Source organism: Stegodyphus dumicola, chromosome 9, assembly GCF_044657685.1.
Source record: "Stegodyphus dumicola isolate Sdum_Otavi_A_Nest chromosome 9, ASM4465768v1".
NCBI lineage: Eukaryota > Metazoa > Arthropoda > Arachnida > Araneae > Eresidae > Stegodyphus > Stegodyphus dumicola.
The window spans coordinates 151,848,461-151,867,640 of NC_140776.1; the positions used below are offsets into that span (position 1 = coordinate 151,848,461).

Below are 19,180 nucleotides of genomic sequence, written 5' to 3' on the forward strand. Positions count from 1 at the left end.
CAAGAAGATGGATTGGGCGAGGAGGTCCAATTCCTTAGCCACCCATATCACCTGATATAATGCCTCTGGACCTTTTCCTTTGGGTATTTGTAAAGGACAACGTTTACAAGAGGAGAGTGTCGAACATTGATGCCCTAAAAGCCAAAATTACAACCGCAATAGCCTCTGTGGATGCCGACATCTTGCCGGTACCTGACGTGAAATTAAATATCAACTTGATATTCTCCGTGCGACGAACGGGGCACGCGTGGAAGTTCATTGACAAGGGTCATGAAACGTTTTGAGTCTATCTATCCATTTATGTTATTAATTTTAATCTGTCTTTATTATTTTATGAGTTATTAAACATCAAAATGGGTCCGGGACTTTATAAACACCCTGTATTACATGTATTTTGAGAACAGTTCTAACGCCTATGAAGAGTGTTTCAATGGCCTGAAGAAACGTAGAGAAACTATATAGCTCCTGTGTCGATTATTTTGAAGGAGGTACATTTATTTGAAGGTTAGTAATCCTTTTCTTATTAATAAGATAATGACCGGTTACTTTATGGGCGCATCTTGCATATTTGTATACCATAGAAACCAATAAACATATTACATCCTTCATTGCCCTATGTACCATAACTGCTACAACATAGGAGTTATTGAACTTTTAAAACTTATTTCAGTGTTTTTTAACTTAAGGATATTATTTAGAAACATACTTTCTCTCGGGATAGAAATATACGGAGAGAAATAAGGTAACGACACTGGATTCACAATAGAGAAATTTCACTTACATTTCCTCCTTGCGAGAAGTTTTTCAGTTCATCAACTACATCGTTAAGTTTGTAGTACCTCCCCTCAGGAGGTAGAGGTGGCTTGATGTCCAGAGCGCAGTACTGGCCAGTGAACATCACTTTGCCGTAATTTCTTCCTCTTCGGTCATCTGTAGCTTTGATATCTACGCACTGGTCGTATTCACCGAGGTCAGATAGGGTTCCTCCTAGCATGCCTGTGATCATCTTTCCACTAGCATCAAGAACTAGAAATAAGACAAAATTTTAGATTACTTAAAGAATAAAAGGAATGACTGCAGAGAAAAAGTATTTAGGAATGTGGTGGAATTTCGGATGGAATTTACAAGACTGTATTCAAATATATTATCTTACATAAATTACCACTAAAAATTTTTTTTCAGTCAAAAATTCTTCTCTAAATATTGATAAATTTAAAATTATTTATTGCTATACAAAATCTAGTACTTACAACTCGCTTCTGCATTAGAATCAAACCTAATAAAAGAATAAGCTTTCGAGAAAGTATTTTCTGTAAAGTTTTTATCTGCGCGTTTTGAATCAGATGCCTCATACGTATATTTGTTTTCATAACTTTTCGGGTAAGCTCTTTTTTATTAGTTTTTAATATTTAGAAAATATCAATCTTTTCAGAGTCAGCACTTGTTGAAAATCAACTGTGCCTTTTCCAGAATTTGAACAACGGACAAAAGAACATTTAACATTCTTTCGATGCATTGCATTCTAGGAATTTCTAACTTAATTTCTTAACGTATTCCATTTGCATCAGGACTCTTTCCCAGAGATGCAGTTATAAAAACGATATTATTTATTATTCGAATCAATTACACTTAACAGCCCCATCAGTTAGACTTACAGCCTCATAGTCTATCCGAATATGTATTATATAGCTTAAACATAATGCAAAATCCAAATCAGATCTTATCCTGCACTTCAATAATCTCAGAAATTCTTATTATTGTGATAATTATCCTAACAACTTTTATAGGTTCATCACCATTAATCTTCCCGTTTACAAGTTGTTAACTGGACATATGAACCATTAACATGACAGCATCATGCACAGAGAAAACCGGTGTCTCCTAACATTCTCCCCACTTAAAAGAGCGATCGGGGAGAAACACTAATTATCTTTTTAGTTTTACATATTTAGCCAATGTAAAACAAAGTTTAGCTTTTTTTTTTTTTTTTTTTTTTTTTTTTGAGTGAGAAAACGTTGAAAATCAACTTTGCCTGACTGTTCAACAAACTACGGAATTTTCAGTTGTCAGTTGGACGTGCTATGCAGTTATACTATGAAAGTGAACTTGAAGGAATAAAACAGCTACTTACAGTTACTAACTTTTGTTTAATTTACATTAATTTAAAACGCCGAACTGAAAAAAAAAATAAAAAACAAATAAAGGTAGCGGAATGTGTTAACTGCTGATATGAAAGTAAAAGCATCGGACCCTAAATAAAAACTCTACGAATTGAACATATAACACTTTTTTTTAATGCTATTGCATTTTATATTAACTTAAGCATTTTATCCCTTACTCATTTTAAAACTTATACATTAACCAACTCACTGTGGCTTTCACCGAAATGATAAGGCACATTTGTTGGCGAAGAAAGGGGCTAATATTTTCTAGATAACTAATAAGCACACATCTTTTTACACTGACAAAAGAGTTATAAAAAATTACTATACAGAAGTTTTTGTAAACATGAATTATTGAAAGAAGCAGTCATATAAAGTATAGATTAACAAAATTTTTGCATTCCTTTATGGCATAAAGAAAAGCCTGTTGCTATTTTTCGTCTTGTTACTGGCCATGATTGCCTTTTAAATGATCCGCATCGAATAAACATTTTCCCAACCACAATCTACAAACTGCGCTACCTTCATAAGGAAATAGACGCTTCACATCTGAGTCGTTGCCCTGAACTTAATGCCAGATCACTCTGGAAGAGATACAGGGAGGCGAGACACAAAATAAATTTATAGATTATACTGTGGGTTGTTTTAGTTTTGTTGCTCTCTTTCATATTTGCGTCTTTTGTCTAAAGTTCTCTTTGTAATCTGCCGTTAGAAATAAAAATCATCTTAATTGTGCACTGAAATTTGAAAAATTTTAATAATGTTGTTATTATAATAAAATAATCTAGTTAATGAGAGATGTGAGGCAATACCTGCTAACCATTGATAAAGAACAGGTGACCCATTTATCGTCAACTGAACTGAAATGTGTGCTGGGAAAAATAATGTGAATATTATCAGAACCGGAAACCTTTTAAACATTTTAGGCGCGTGTGTGATTATGGCAAAGCCTCGAGGGCTATCTGCCTAAGGGGAGGGATGCCTTCGTGGAGAACTTTCTAAGGGAAACTGACTCGTATACACGTTACACATGGGGAAAACCACGAAAACGCCCATGCAGCCAGCCCGTTCGCGGGATTCGAACCTCGAACCGAACTACCAGTGTTCAGCAAATTTACCGCTCGGCCGCTGGTGGGCCTTAAACATTTTAGGAAGATATAGCATTGGAAAAGTTGATTTTAGGAAAGTAAATTTTGGAGGCGAAAAGTATATATTGAGCAACCAAATAATTCATCTACCCTTGATATTATCTTTAAGAAAAGTGGCATAAGTTTCCTTTAGAACAAGACTTGAAATCAAAAAACGTTATAAGTAAATGAAACTTGAAATTGATGATTTCTAACTAAATAAAAAAAATGTTCAATAAATACTTGCACACAACCGATATATGAATACTTTTATATCTTGATTTGCAATACCGAAGTACTACATATGATATCATTTTTGGTCTTATGGCATATGATTTTAGTGGCATGAGGTTAAAGTATTTTTACTATTCACGGTTATATGGCCTATGAACCCGTCTTATACAGGTCAGGAATTTACTGTATTGTTGTTATTTTAGAAATAGGGTTTTACTTAGGAAGATTAAGAAAACTACAGCAATTTTAAATCGGAGAAAAAATAACATTTATACTAGCACTATTTTAAGAGAATATGCCACAGGTCTTTTTCTCCTCAGAAAGAAAATTATTCTTCTTTAAACATTTTAGTGCTAGAGATTAGCAAATTATGATTTTACATCAAAAGATTCCATGACTGATTATAAAATGTATTTGAATTTACTGACAAATTCAAAGGAATTCTTACAGTATTAAAGTAACTGTAATGACATTAATGTAATGGCATGTAAAGTCAATTAGCATTATTAATTATTCTTATGAAGAATAATTTTTTAAATATGTGCATAAATGTTTTCAAGCTACATTTTTCTCTTCAGCAATTAAAATGCCATTTTAAATTAATTAGGAAATCACTTAACATCAAATGATAACATTCAAAATGATGAACATTGAAATAAGAATATGTATCACTCTTCTTTTTTCCTTTCAAGAATATAACATTTAAATTTTTTAGCTTAAAAAAGCTGTAGAAGTATACATTTATTTTATATTTTAATTTAAATGTATAATGTAAAAAAATCGTTAATAAAACCTGAAGATATATGTTACGTACGTAAAATTTAGCTCCTTTGTCATCAGCCTAATTTCAGGCGCAGAATCACTATTGAAATATTTAAATATTTTGAATGATCAGAAAGAATTGTTAATGTTTGTCAGCCAGTTTTGAGCGAATTCTCACTCTAATATATGTATATTCAATTTTATTGTGATTTCGCATCATTTTAAACAATTGTTTTGTTATTACATCCATTATATCTGTTAATCACCAAGTTTTAGTGCCTTTTTTAATTTTTTTTACCTTCTGATTATCCCTCTCTCTATTTTTTTTATTTTATCTGAAAAACCTTCCTTTAGATGCGTTATCATTTCCGCCGATAATCACTGGAATCATTAGTATCGAATTCTTCGGTTTTTGTTATATCCGCAGGAGACAGGAACGCCTGCGCGATTGGGAAGTAGATATCGCTGCCACCAGAAATAAACAAAACAATAATAAAATATTCAGCTTCCTTTCTCCCGGCAGTCGATATCCTTCATGCCAGATATTGAAAAAAATATACTTGGTAACCTTTTAAATTCATTTGATAAAAACATTAAACAAGGTTAAACAAGGTTGGTTATTTCAGTTCGATCGTATTTATATTTGCATCGAGGTCGTCTTTTTCTGACACACAAACAAATTAATCTGAAAGCCCAATAGCTTTAAATGTATTTCGTAATTATTCTTTCTTTAGTAAAAGCGTTTTAATGGTTAAAACAGCTATATAATCTTTTCTTTATTTTAATCCAATAAACATAATTTTTGGTTGATATTAGTTAATAAGTTTATTCAATGATTTTAAAGACCAATAAGAAATTAAGAGTTGAAAACCAGGTAGTGGGAAAATGACTAAGAATAAAGAAGGAAAATTAGGAGATTAATTGAAGGAATTCGGAAGCATTTTCTATTGAAAGAAACCTCTATTTTCATTATAAAGAAAGTGTTAGCTTTCGGGCTATGAATTTTACTTAATTAATTAATCAACTCACGTACATAATATGCGAACTCATAAAATTGTAGTTTACTCAAAACAAATTATTATATATGATATTATATGCAATAATTGTTTTGAGTAAAAAAAGGGGTTTTGAGTACACTAAAAAAATTGCCACATATTTCTATCTAAGCTGAGATATTTTAGCAAATTTTTCTCTACTGAAGTTTGGTAATTCAGTTCATGTACGAGTTCAGAATGATTTATACGTAATTCGATCATAGAAAAGGTATTAAACGTTAAAATGACTGAAAAGGTATTATTTTTAGTTTACTTGATTTTAATATATGTTAATTAAATTTTCATATATGGGTAGCTAAAGGTGAGTAGGTATTAGCTTTATGTATATATATATATATATACATATGCATACAGCTGGAGGTATAGGGTAATACTAAATTTGGCTTATACTTGGTGTTCCAATTTTGGTTAGAAGTTTTCAGCAAAATCCTATTTTTCGAATTAAACTCGGATCGGCTTTTGTTTGAAAACATACGGTATATATAAATGTATTTAAAATATTTTAAATTTAGTGATATTTCTTCAAATTTAGATTTCTTTTCATAATTAGAAAGAAATGCTATGGAAAGGAAGCTTATCAGCAAGATATCTAAAATGCTCCAGTTAATTTGCTTTATTCCTAAAGCTGATTTTAGTATCTTTGGGCATGTATGCATGAGAAATTATTGCCATACATACTGAAAAGTGCCCGAATGGAATATTAATTCATGGCAGGTTGAAAAAAAATAGTGAAAGTTCCGTACACAATATTTTTGGCACTATTTTGAATGCATAACAACTTCCCTTTTAAGTCTGTTAATTTATAAGGTATTTCTCCCGCCTTCCTAGCGTGCCTTCGTGGTGTAGTGGTCAGCACACTAAGCCGGTATTTCAGAGGACCATGGTTCAATTCCTGACGAAGGCAATTACTCGTTTTTCATCTTGCCTGCTTCCTTCTAAATTACCTAATGTCTCTACAGTGGCGCGCGAACTGAAAAGGGTGTTGGATGATGATTCTTCTCACCCAGAATTTGGCGATTGGGTGCCCTAAAAAACCCAAGTTGGCCTTTAAATGGGGGAGTATATAAGATATTTCTCCCGCCTTTCTAGCGTGCCTTCGTGGTGTAGTGGTTCTGCATGTTGAGTATATTCCAGAGGCTCCGTGGTTTGATTCCCGGCGAAGACGATTGCTCATTTTTCATCTTACCTGCTTCCTTCTAAATTCCCCAATGTCTCAACAATACTTTTAATTTATTATATTGTGGTAGCTCTATGCTACTTTTTTTTTCGTTTAATGGCAGCTATTTAGCAGCACAGACCTGTTTTATATATGCTTAATGGGCAACCGTGAAGCAGCTATATGCTTCTAAAAAATATGCTCAAAGTCATTTTCGTGCTAAAATTTGAATTACGATTTCTGCGGTGCAAAAAATACTTTCCTGCTTTTCAAAATACAAACGTGGACGGTTGGTATGCATTCTTCAAGCTAAAACTGGCTTGCATTCGCAATTTGGCTACTCGCCTAGTTCCTAAATGTTATTCTAAACACGCCAACGCCGTCGGCACTCGTCTGCGTTTGAAATGAATTATACATTCGTGTAATTCCTTTTCTGCTCAGAAACTTAATATTCGAATTTGCACTAACACCCAAAATATTACATTATTAATCGAAATAAAGTATGTTTGCTAATTTTTACTTGTAATAAAAAATTGTGTTAGTGTCTAAACTATGCTGAAAAAAAAAGCACTTTTTTTTCTACTCTACTGTTATCGAATAACACAAGGTATAAAAATGCGTAAGTTTAGCGAATCTGATAGGCAAAATATTTTCTCCCAACTTTAGACGAGGTTGTACCTTTGGTATGCTGTATAAAAATCAAGACTTTATAAAATACTTTATAATCGGACTTTATAAAATACTTGTCGTAAATTATAAAATTATATATAATTTGTAAATATAATTATGTTGTATAAATTATGTCGTAAATTGTCGTTTATAAAGTACTGGGATACCAACCTTGAAATAGTTTGGTTATATGGACAGTTAAATGTTACTTAGGAATTAGTTAATATATTTCCTCCTTGACTTAAGAATGAGATTCAAATGTACTTTGCTTTATCTATTTTAAAGAATATTTAGAAATAAGGAAAAATGTAAAAAGCTTGATTAAAATATAAATTATGATCATTCGCTAATATGCATTATCACTTTTATAATAGTTTATGAATCTGTGGTTAAATAAGATGCTTCTTAAAGAAAGGCATCATGGGAAAATATAAATATTTGCAGTATTTTTTCCGTAATAGCAAATGCTGGGCAACTCATATTTGAAACATATTAGAAAGAGGAAAATGTTCTTTAAGTAAAACATCAATATTAAAAATTAAATCTTAAAAATAGCATCTGGTATTGTACAAAAATCGTATGAGAAAAGAGCCTAAAATACACGATTTAATATTTCATGATTTTTACACACATTCAGAAGATTTGCTTTCATTACGAATATTTCATTGATAAGCTTGTGATTTTGATATATTATTGAAAAGTAGCCATTAACAAACGTATTTAACCGAAAAATAAACTTTGCCACGCGTTTTTATTGCTTTGGATAAAGACGTTTGCACTGGTTTGAATGTTTAGTTAACCCTCAAAATAGCTAACTTAAATCATATAGTTTTCTTTCTGTGATTCAGTTGGGCAAACAGACTTCTGGCTGGCTTAGACATGTAAAGAAGGAGGAGAAAAATCTCCCATCCGCCTTGTTTTCTTACCATCATGACTACAACAGATATTTTCAGCTTACTCTACATTAAAGAGTTGTGTAGTAAGTAGATGAATATTTTAGTGTAATTTAATTAATTTGCATATGTATATATATCCTTTAGAATACGTCTTTTTAACGCAAACTGCTTAATAGAATAAGCACGCATAGATTGTTATCATTCTGTTTGTATAATTACAAATTTAAAATTCTGAGAGATTTTCTTGTTTATTTAAACGATTAAAAGCAAAAGCTGAAAAAAAAACCTCGTTAGACAGCTGTCTTTTTTTAATTTTTATAAGTTGTAAATAAATTCAAGTATATGAGTGCAATTCTTAGACCTTGAAGATCTAATGTTCAGAAAAAATGATTTCCTACTTTATAAAATAATTTTGTTGCAGATAAGCAAATGATGTTGTTTTCTTAATTTTCCCCGCTCAGACATTTAGGCGATAAAATTAAGGAATAATTGAAACGCTATAGGCGTATGCCATCAGTAGTACTGGAATGCTCAAGGCAAATATTTAACATTTTATAAAAAGTTTCGTTAGTCTACCTCTCTTAGCGACATGAATGTATATGTCATTACGAAATGCAATTATTTATCCTCTTTTCCTGTATAGTGTTGCGAGGCACCAACTTGTCAGCAACAGTGGTAGTGACTGCTATGAACTGTAAATTACACAAACTCGTAAGAAGGGTTTAAATCCCTTTTTATTCCACTTTAGAAATAACAGCTGCGTTCACTTGACGCTCACAAACTACGCCGACCCGGCGGTTTAACAAAATAGAAATGTGAAACTAAAAATAAATGACAGGATGAATAAATAACGAGATCACTACCTACGAGGCTCTAAAATCGTGACTAACTTAACCGCGTTCTAAGTTGCAGCTGAGATTCAGCAAGCTTACTGATTAAGCAGTTGAAGATTCAACGAACTGCCGAAGTAGGCATACAGGCCGAAACGCGCGATTCTTAAATTTCTACCTAGCAACCTTCACATTCGCGATTCAAGAAGCACACATACAAACTCGTTTCCCTTCTATTTAAACTCAACTTACTTCTGCTAAAATTTGAATAGACTACGTGTTCTACTACAATTTACATACTCTGGCATTGGCAATTCTAGGAGAAAGTAAAGGCTTGACAGGAAAGATAGCTTAAACTTAAAATAAATGTTAGTTAAAATAAATATAAACCCTACACCTGAAATCTAAAACTTGCCATGTAATCTAATCAGCGGACTAAATTTTGAAGCACCATAATTCCTTTTGTCTTAAACATGAAATTGAAATTTTAATTTGTGAAAAAAAGTATTTTTACTATTTTCCATGCACACAATGCCTGTAAATATGCAAATGAATAAACTGCGATTGACTGTAAGGTATTTAGTCTATGGTCAAACTTCGACGATGTTTTACCGTAAGAGTCTTTTCATGATTTGGTCATACATTGAGTGAACAAATGCTAGTTTCAGTTAAAAAATGATCTGCAAGCTTCAAGGTAGACAGCTCTTGCATGTTTTACTGTAATCTGTTATTCTTCCTATTTACTTATCACTGTATTAAAATATTCATGACGCCTGTCTACAAAGATAGATTTGAAATCGTTTACCTTTGCATAAATTTCAGCTTTGAATGCAAATTTATGCATAGCTTTTTCTCATTTTTTCTTCCTCTCTTTAAGAAAAAAGTCTTATTAAAAGAAACGCAGAGGCATAATAATTTAATTAATTCAAAATGTTTTCGAATTGCAACAGTATGCAAGAATTTTGAGTCAAAATTTTAGCTTAATAATCTATCTTTGTTTAAAAATTCCTCAACTTGCTTAAATAATTTATCTATTTATTAAATACGTTTACGACTCATTTCCATAATTCTTTACCTTACTTGCCTCGAATTTTCACTTCAGCAATATTCTGTTTTGAAGAATAATATGATGTGAGAAAATAAAATTATAAGCATTTAATTTATTCAAATTTTTACAATTAGTGTTAGTTGTAATTTTTTATTGGTTGAATGTTTTGTTTGCTGTAGAATTAAAAAAAAACATGGGAAATGTATAAAAGGGTCTTAACGTTGCGAAGTTTAAGCAAAATATAGTCGTACTTAACATAATTAATATTTTTATTGTGAAATCGTAACTCTGTTTAAAGTAACACTGAAAGTAGATTTTAGTAACTGAAGTAAGGCTTATCGCATATATTGATAATTTAAAAAAAGTATGTAAACTGAATGAGTTGGTCGTTTGCATAAAACTTAATGTCTTCGGGAATTCACAAAAATTGCATTACAGCTTTTTGGCAACAGAAGGTTGCGCACTGTATACGAGAATAATGGGGGCAGAAAATAGCTCAGTGTATGCTAAATCAAGTTCTTCTAGCAATCGAAGTTAAGTTATCTTGCTGTCTCTAAGCTTCAGTTTTTATCAAAAGTTTAATTTTATAATCCATACAATTGTTAAGTGGCGAAGATGAAATTATAGGGCTTCATTGGATCTGGTAAATTAGTCTAATAACCCTAACAGACGCGAAGCGAATTATCGCTAAGTCTGAAACAACGACAAAGTCGTGAGAAGTTTAGAAAACCTCTTTTTAGTTAAACAATTTAGAACACAAATTGTGTGTTGTGTTATGCACAAGCGACAACTCGTAGTAATGCAACTAAACAGAACAGTCATTTTAAAGTTAAACGCTAGTAGTCAAGGACTGCACAATTAAATATTTCTAGAAGCTGGTTCACTATTCTACTGGAGCGTCAGAATTTAAGTGTAAGAGAGTGATAGAATAAAAGGCTGAATAATTACAATTATCAGAGCTGTCAGGAAAATAATAAGTAGCATACACGTGATGCCAGAAACACGCTCTGTCTTAAAATCGAAACTGTCAGTTTAAATACTCTTTACTCATTTGCATTCTGGTGATGAATACGGAAAGGAGAAATTATAGAAAAGGCTGAAATTGTAAATAACAGGTTAATTAATATAACGTTTCCTACAAAATAAGAATCCTATAAAATTATTCACTACAAGGTGGCCGCGAGCTCGGTGTTGCCGACCCCTGCTCTACAGAGATGAGTTTCAGAACTTGATATATATACCATGTGTTCACAACCAGGAGGATTTCTCCTCTGGGGCTGGGGGAATTTCATAGTTTCGGGAGGGGGAATGCGGTTAGCCTTTAATCTACCTATTAAGTATTTAGTTTTAGTTTACAAATATAAAACTCTAGTTTTATTCAAGGGGGACTATCGTCTAAGGCATGGATTCCTAACCCTATGCCCGCGGTTACCGTTGCACCCGCCAATGGTTTTATGTGTGCCCACACTGCTGTGCGACCATGATAAAAATTTATTTAAGTTTTCAGTAAAATGTTATGTAAAATATTTTATAGTTAGCAGTTAATTAGAGAAATATAAGCACATTTGCTTAAAAATTATATTTTTAATTGTAAGTTTATAATTTTAAATGGCTTTACCAAAAGTTCTGTTTGATCGGGATCGGGATCACACGGCCTAACCAATTTGCCATTCTGACAGGGTTATTTATTAAAAATTAAAAAATGCCAAATATCATTGTTTTCAACAATAATATCACAAAAATTAATGTACAGATCTCAACTTACAGATGAACATCTTGATGATTGCTTACGAGCAGGAATATCATCCTACTCATAGCAATGGCTTATGAAACACAATGCCAAATATCACGTTGACTTTATGAATAACATTTTTATAAAAAAGTTTTATACCAACGAATTGTAAACGAAATAATTTGTAAAGTTTTTTCTGTGATATTTAAGAATTATTTTTTTTTTACATAAGAATACAATCAGTAATTTTTATATCTTAAAATTTTGGAATAATTTTTTATGTATATAGTTTATACCCTTTTGTTTTATAATGTATATAATTGACTACGGAAACCTATAAATTTATGTTGAAGGAATAATCTGCCACCTCACCGATGTTCTAGAATGTGCTCTAAGGTAAATCCTGGTCTAGACGTCTCTGGGATCCCTGGTCTAGAAGTAGCCAAAAGGGTGCATGGGGCAAAACTGGTTGAGAACCACTGATATAGACCTTTTTTAAAAATTAGTGTTAAATGTTTGTTAATATATTCTTTGACACATATTCTTTATCATATAATTCTTAAAAATAATATATGATTAATATGATTCTTAAAAATAAAATATCGTAGCGAACCCAATTGTAAACTAGTAAATGAGCTTTACAGCCATACAAATAAATACTCTATAGTAAGTATGTAATACTCTATAGTAAATAAGTTTGTAATATTCTACAGTAAATAAGTATGTAATACTCTATAGTAAATAAGTATGTAATATTCTACAGTAAATAAGCAGTTTTAGTAAAAGTAATAAATCAATAACAGAACTTTGATGGATAAATAAATACTCTATAGTAAGTATGTAATACTCTATAGTAAATAAATTTGTAATATTCTACAGTAAATAAGTATGTAATACTCTATAGTAAATAAGTATGTAATATTCTACAGTAAATAAGCAGTTTTAGTAAAAGTAATAAATCAATAACAGAACTTTGATGGAAAAATAAATACTCTATAGTATAAATAAATACTCTATAGTATAAATAAATACTCTATAGTAAGTATGTAATACTCTATAGTAAATAAGTTTGTAATATTCTACAGTAAATAAGTATGTAATACTCTATAGTAAATAAGTATGTAATATTATACAGTAAATAAGCTGTTTTAGTAAAAGTAATAAATCAATAACAGAACTTTGATGGATATAAGAGACCAAAGATACGATAAGGCAGAAATGACACATATGAGAATAATTGCATTCAACTTGCTTAAATGTCTTTTAAGTAACTTTTATTCCAATTCTACGATTTTACTTTTCAACTAGGTATAACTGAAAATATTATGATAATTTAAATTTTTTTTTGTTTTTAATTTTTAGTACATTAAAGCATAATCGTGTGGTTAAAATTATTATATGTATTTTATTTAAATCAGCAATGTTATTTAACAAAGGAATATTAAATTCTGTGTGGCCTTTATTCCAATACTTTTCATGTTTGATTTTTTTTTTAAACTTTGCCAGTAAATACACATTTTTTTCGCACAATATCTCTCAGTTCTTATTAAAAAAAAAAAATCAAATAACACTTGCTACAAACCTATTTTAATTTCATTAACTCATTACAGAAATAACCCGTTTTTTCAGTAATTAAACAAATATTTTACAAACTTTTACCGCATAATAGTTGCATAAATCTAATCGTAATAATAGCATAAATTTTTACATCTTGTGCCATATCTTGCTATTAATACCATGTATGATCATTCGAGAGAATTTTATGCCAGCAGGTGTTTGGTGTATTTAATTACGGCAAAGCACACGAGGGCTATCTGCCTAAGGGGAGGGATGCCTTCGTGGAGGACCTTCTAAGTTATGCCAGCAGGAAACTCCCTTTTCCTGATATAGCTATTTTTGAATAATATTTCTTTATCATTTAAATAAATTTTTGTAATTATTATTATCATATTCTTTTATCTCATAATTATTATATATTTATATTACATGAATGACAGTTATAAGTAATAATTTCGAAAAATTTTAGGGAACCTGTAAAAGATCATCAGTATCTCGTTATGAAAACAACAATGTAACCTTATTCTGTTCCGAAAAGTGAGATATCATTTATAATTACAGAAAATAATTAAAAAATTGTAGCATTTGAAATATGAAACGCCATACAATTGAAAGAAAATATAAAAATGCGAATAATTTTCTATTACAATTATGAGTGAACAACCAAATATAAACTGTACAAAATTAACGTGGATGATAAAACGAACAAAGCAAAATATTTTTCTCTGTCATAAAAGTTCCAGCTTACTTTTCAAGTATTTTCCCTTAATGGGCATCTTTTGTAAATTTTTTGTAATTATTTTAAAATTAATTTTTAATTAATATATTAATTTATTAAAACATGATATAATATCTTATTGCAGTTAAGTAAGTGAGCCTAAAACATTGACTAAAATCGGTTATTTATTTTATTATGAAAATATGTAGGAAAAATAATAGAAAAGAAGAAAAATGAAAAACTTTATCTCTTCGAAACAGCTAACATTTGATATTTAAAAGTGAAAAAGAATGATAAAGAAATAAAATAAAATTCAAATTTTATTATTTATATTCTTGCCGTTTTTTTTATTTATTTTTATAATAATTTCGTTCATTTCATTAATTTAATTAATACAATATATTTCTTGAGTTTTCTTTTATTTAATTAATCGAAATTTATATTATTTTAATTTTCATTTTAGTTTGAAGTAGCTAATTCAAATTATTCTGAAAATATTATAAAATTTTTATTTATTTATTTTTACATTAGTTCTAATAAATTCACTGCGGCTTTTAGCGCCGTCATATTCAGCTTATTTTAAATGGAGGATAAATGCGCAAGGGTTAAATTTAAAATTAGCAACTTTTGAATTTTTATTAAAAGCAACTTTTGATTGAGATCTTCTTCTTCAGTTGTTTCCCTTTGTGTTTCTTCCTAGATCTTTCTTTCAAGAAGGAAAAAAAAATTTTTAAGAATTTTGTCCTGAAGAACAAACACTTATCGCCCTTGAAATCAATAAAGTTTAATTTAAAATTTATGCAACCTAAGAATGCTTTTCTTTGCCTTAACTTAAAATGAGATTATTTTATTAGTAATTTTAGCAGATATATAAGACAGAAATTTTAAGACAGGAAATCTAAAGTTTATTTATATCTAAATAAACATTAAAATTTTATGTGCCTTCAAATTCTAGGGCTCTATAAAAACACAAGGAACTTTCACAGAATAGGAAGCAAATGTAATATGTCTATCATAAAATAAATAAACATATACGTATATATGTATAGTGCCATCATAGATCACTGGAGGTAAGACAAATATGTTTTGGTTCTAACAGAAACAAATAAAGGAGCAAATTAATTGAAAATTTAGAATAATAAAATAATTAATCTCGCCTGTAGTAGATAGAATACAGAAGAGAAGAAAATTTCTGTGTCGTTCCATTATTTCGTGATTTTTATTTTATTTTGTAATTTAATGAATGAAACATGATACACAATGTTTTCTAAATATTTTATGAACTTGTGAATATTGTTTGATATCCCAAAACAGTAAAATTAGACTTCATTAAAATTTGTACAAGTTTCTTTTGGTATAGTAATAATAGTGGTTATATTGATATAACATGTTTATATATTTTTATACGTTTTATTCAAATAAAAATAAATAATTCATTTAGTATAAACTAATACGTGTCACCTTTTAGAAAACTTTATTATTATTCCTTATTTTTTATTAGTAGAATATTAAAAGTTTCAGGGAAAAGTAATAATAATGTATTTTAAAATATGTGAAATATGCTGCAATTTGTTAAAATGCAGATTTAGTTTTCTAAAGAGTGTATGCTACAGTTTACGGCTCTGCGGCTGCTAAGTGCAATGAACTAAATTGAATAAATTATAGCATTTGTTTAAATTATTAAGAAAATTTGAATACAAGGTAATAATATACTTGAAGGTCATGAAATAGGACGTAGAAATATTCTTTCACTAATGTGCTGACATGAGTCTGGATATGAACCAATTCACAACAAAGCAACAAATAAAAATTATTATTTATTAAATTATTATTATTTATTTAATTAATTAGGTTAAATACGTCTCAAGAATGAGCAAAACGCGCTTTGCAAATTTTACATTTCTTTCTAAATTTTTTTGTTGTTTTAATTTAATAAAATATTTTTTATTCATATGAAACATTTTCTTAAATTTCGTTTTTACTTTCAGGTAGTTTTATGACATATGATAGTGAAAAATAATTTTATAGAATAATTTATTTGAATAACTATAACTACGGAAATTGAAGAAAACAGTACTTACAGCTGAAGGCCCAGGTCTTGATATCTCTTAAGCCTACAAGGAGCTTAAGAACATCACGCCTACAACTTGCACTGATATTCATTTTGCTCGTTCCTTCCATAAGCCCAGGTAACAAAGCCTTCACGCTTTGTTTAGCGAAAATTTTTGTGACGTTTTCGAACTTCTTCCATTTTTGTAAGACGCTTAAAGTTGTTGACTCTACTTCTTGCAAAGTTGTTGTCTCTAATTTAACCGTAGATGCAGCTGAAGAGAATAGAGATGTGTCTGCAGCTTCGGTTGCCATTTCAACATTGTTCCGATTAGTGGTGACATCTTCCATGATACCTAACGTGGTAGCAGTTCCATTAAAATCTTCAGAAGTTTTTGTCGTTACTGAAGTTATTTCTGCAATTTCAGAATGTGATGAAAATGTGGATGAATTTTGAGCTTGGATGGATAATAGAACAGTCATACATATCACAACGCCTAGTAAGTTCGCCATAATTAAAATAAGCTGCTCGTCTTGATTAAGATTAAATAAATTTCAGTACGAAATCTCAAACTTTTGAACGGCTATTTCACATGACAGCTACGGATACGAGATGGGGAACTAGATAAATGTAAAACACGTTTCACAGATTCTTGCAATAATTAGTCTCGTCATTCACCAAACATTAAAGAATATAAGTCCTGCCTAAATTTTTGATGTTGTGTAGGGTTAAAGTATTCCCTCGACTAGGAACAACGATGTGCCACAAGCGCCGTTAAAAGAACAAATGCCTAACTCAGGGTCATGACTGCACTATATTACTCTGGGGTAAACAATTTCAGATTGACCGCTAATTCTTCTTGTCATTGATTATTTTTTGTTTCATCCGTTTAATCTTAGATCCATGGCGGACAACCGGTGCCTCAAGGTGCATATCATTTTTTAGCCGGTTCTGCAAGGGCCTTGGATTGAACTGGGTGAAGCTTGCCCACGGCTTTCCAGATATAGTGACATTGATCCTGGCTCGCTCTACGATAAAAACATGGCTTTGTTTTTTATTAAAAATGAAAGTGGAGAGCTATCAATTATTTCGCAATTTGAAGTCCATTCACGTGGCTCCCGTTTTTAAGAAACGTAAACAAAGATGTTTGAGAAAGTTCCAAAAAATAGTTACTCTGCGATTTAATTGAAAACGAAAAATCGCTTATAGCCTTGAACTGTTAATGAACTATTGTACAAATATCGCAAAATTTACTTTAATTTTTTTAACAAATATATTTCGGTAAATTATCAAGAGGAAAACTATTTGGATTGAAGATTGTTGATTCAAATTAACAATATGTATATACTGTTTCCGCTGCTATGGGAAAGTGCTAACTTTCTTCAAAACCACTTTTATTATTCTAAATTCCCAGTTACCTAGTTAAACATTTGTTATGGGATGGCACTATTCCTAAATTATTCTAAATTTTCTAGGTAATTATAAATTCCTCTGTCCATACCAGCAAAATGAATTAATGAAGAAAATGTTTTTTATTCGCAGGGTTGAAAAGCTAATATATTTTGACCATTTATAAAAATAAAAAAAATATTCCATGAACATGGATCAGCTTTTATTTAGTAATATCCAATGAGTGCTGCTTGTACAGTATATGATTCATAATAAGAACAAGTTCATGGAAAATCTTCCATCACTATTCAGGTTCGAGAAACTGGGATTTTAATCTTGTCTTATCGTACCAAAATGTTGTTAATTATTATTAAATTTCATTCTGAAGATATTTAAATTTCAGTTTGATAGATATTAAAATTACATCTTAATATGCCTAACTAGTTAAAACGAGTTAAAAGGAACTAGAAAACTCTATGCTAATAATTTTACTAATGATACAGTAGGAGCCAATAGCAAAAATTGGTCGATTTTCTTCAAAAAATGTAAATAAAATCGTGCAGAGAAGTTCTTCACATAGTTTTTTCGTTTGGTGATAAACTGCACACACACATGTTTCCTAAAAATACTACATTTGACGAAAAAGGAGAAACTGAATATGATTTTATAGAAAGTTAAATATTAGACACAAACTAGCAACTCGCATAAGTATAAAATCTCTTTTTCTCATACAAACACTATTAAATTATCTTATTTATTTACATTTACGTAGAACTAAGCTGTATTACTATGATTAAAATTATAGAGATGGAGTAGATAGTTAACATAAGCTTTTAGAAATAATACAAATGAATTAATGATGCTTAGGAAACCAGCGTAAAAGCATATTATTTCACAATGGAAATGCTTTTTCATGCATTCTACTAGAACAGTAATACTACCTAAGAATATGAAGACTCTGCTGCAAGAAATGAGCCTTCCAGTGCATAACCTGAAATCTATGTAGAAATTTGAAAGTAATAATCTTTCTGCATAATTTTCAAATTATATTGTACAAAATATTCCATAATTCTTCATATTGTACAAAATATTTCTGCTCCTTTTTGCAAGTGAAAGAATTTGAGACAGAAGAATGAATCTGGCAATAAAAATTGTATTACTCCAGGGTTTCATTACAACTGAAGTTAAGCAATATCCTGTAATGGACTTAAAGAAGATCGTTTTCCACTAGCTTTACGTATTATGTAGATGATTCAAAAAGCGAGTTATAAATATCATCACAGATCTGTGCAATAAGAGTAATAAATGTTTAGAATAAATTTCTTGTCCACGATTTCTTAACTTCATTATGCCAGCAGTTAAGAGACGCATCGTAGCAAGAGTACAGCATGCTGGGTAAAGTGCAAGTAAGAGAAAGTGTATGACTTTTGTGAGCAAAGCAGATGATCTCTGCTTTGATTTCTTAAGAAATTAACGAAGTGTGTGTGTGTGTGTGGGGGTAAAACCAATGTTAAATTAATATTTGTAGTTCGAACAAAGACGCAATGGAACTGCTCATTTTGCAAATGAATCTCATCGATCCCAGATGACACTTGGATGCAGATTAATGAAATGTTTCTTAATACTCGTAATAGCGAAGATGCAATCTCAGAAAATGTTTGATATTTGAATAGATGAAAAATTTCGACGGCAATTAAGTGGAAACACCTATTATACGACAGTTTAATGACAAAGAGCGAACGATCTGGCTGCACGGGCGTTTCCATGGTTTTCCCCATGTGTGACGTGTATACGA

At 30.4% G+C, this 19,180-nt stretch overlaps 2 protein-coding genes across 2 annotated transcripts in view; one reads left to right on the forward strand and one right to left on the reverse strand.

Annotated features, from left to right (window-relative positions):
* Window positions 1-16,996, reverse strand: part of LOC118200345 (nose resistant to fluoxetine protein 6-like) — an 83,259-nt gene extending 66,263 nt beyond the window's left edge. The window contains exons 1-2 of the mRNA XM_035372303.2: window positions 16,028-16,996; window positions 782-1,026 (exon numbers count right to left, since the gene is read on the reverse strand). Coding sequence (XP_035228194.1) covers window positions 782-1,026; window positions 16,028-16,508 — 726 coding nt within the window. The 5' untranslated portion in view covers window positions 16,509-16,996. The remainder of the gene's footprint in view (window positions 1-781; window positions 1,027-16,027) is intronic.
* The window catches only part of LOC146995515 (uncharacterized), a 47,260-nt gene continuing 36,203 nt past the window's right edge, over window positions 8,124-19,180 (forward strand). Inside the window, exon 1 of the mRNA XM_085824246.1 lies at window positions 8,124-8,144. The gene's annotated coding sequence lies outside the window, so the exon portion shown is untranslated. The remainder of the gene's footprint in view (window positions 8,145-19,180) is intronic.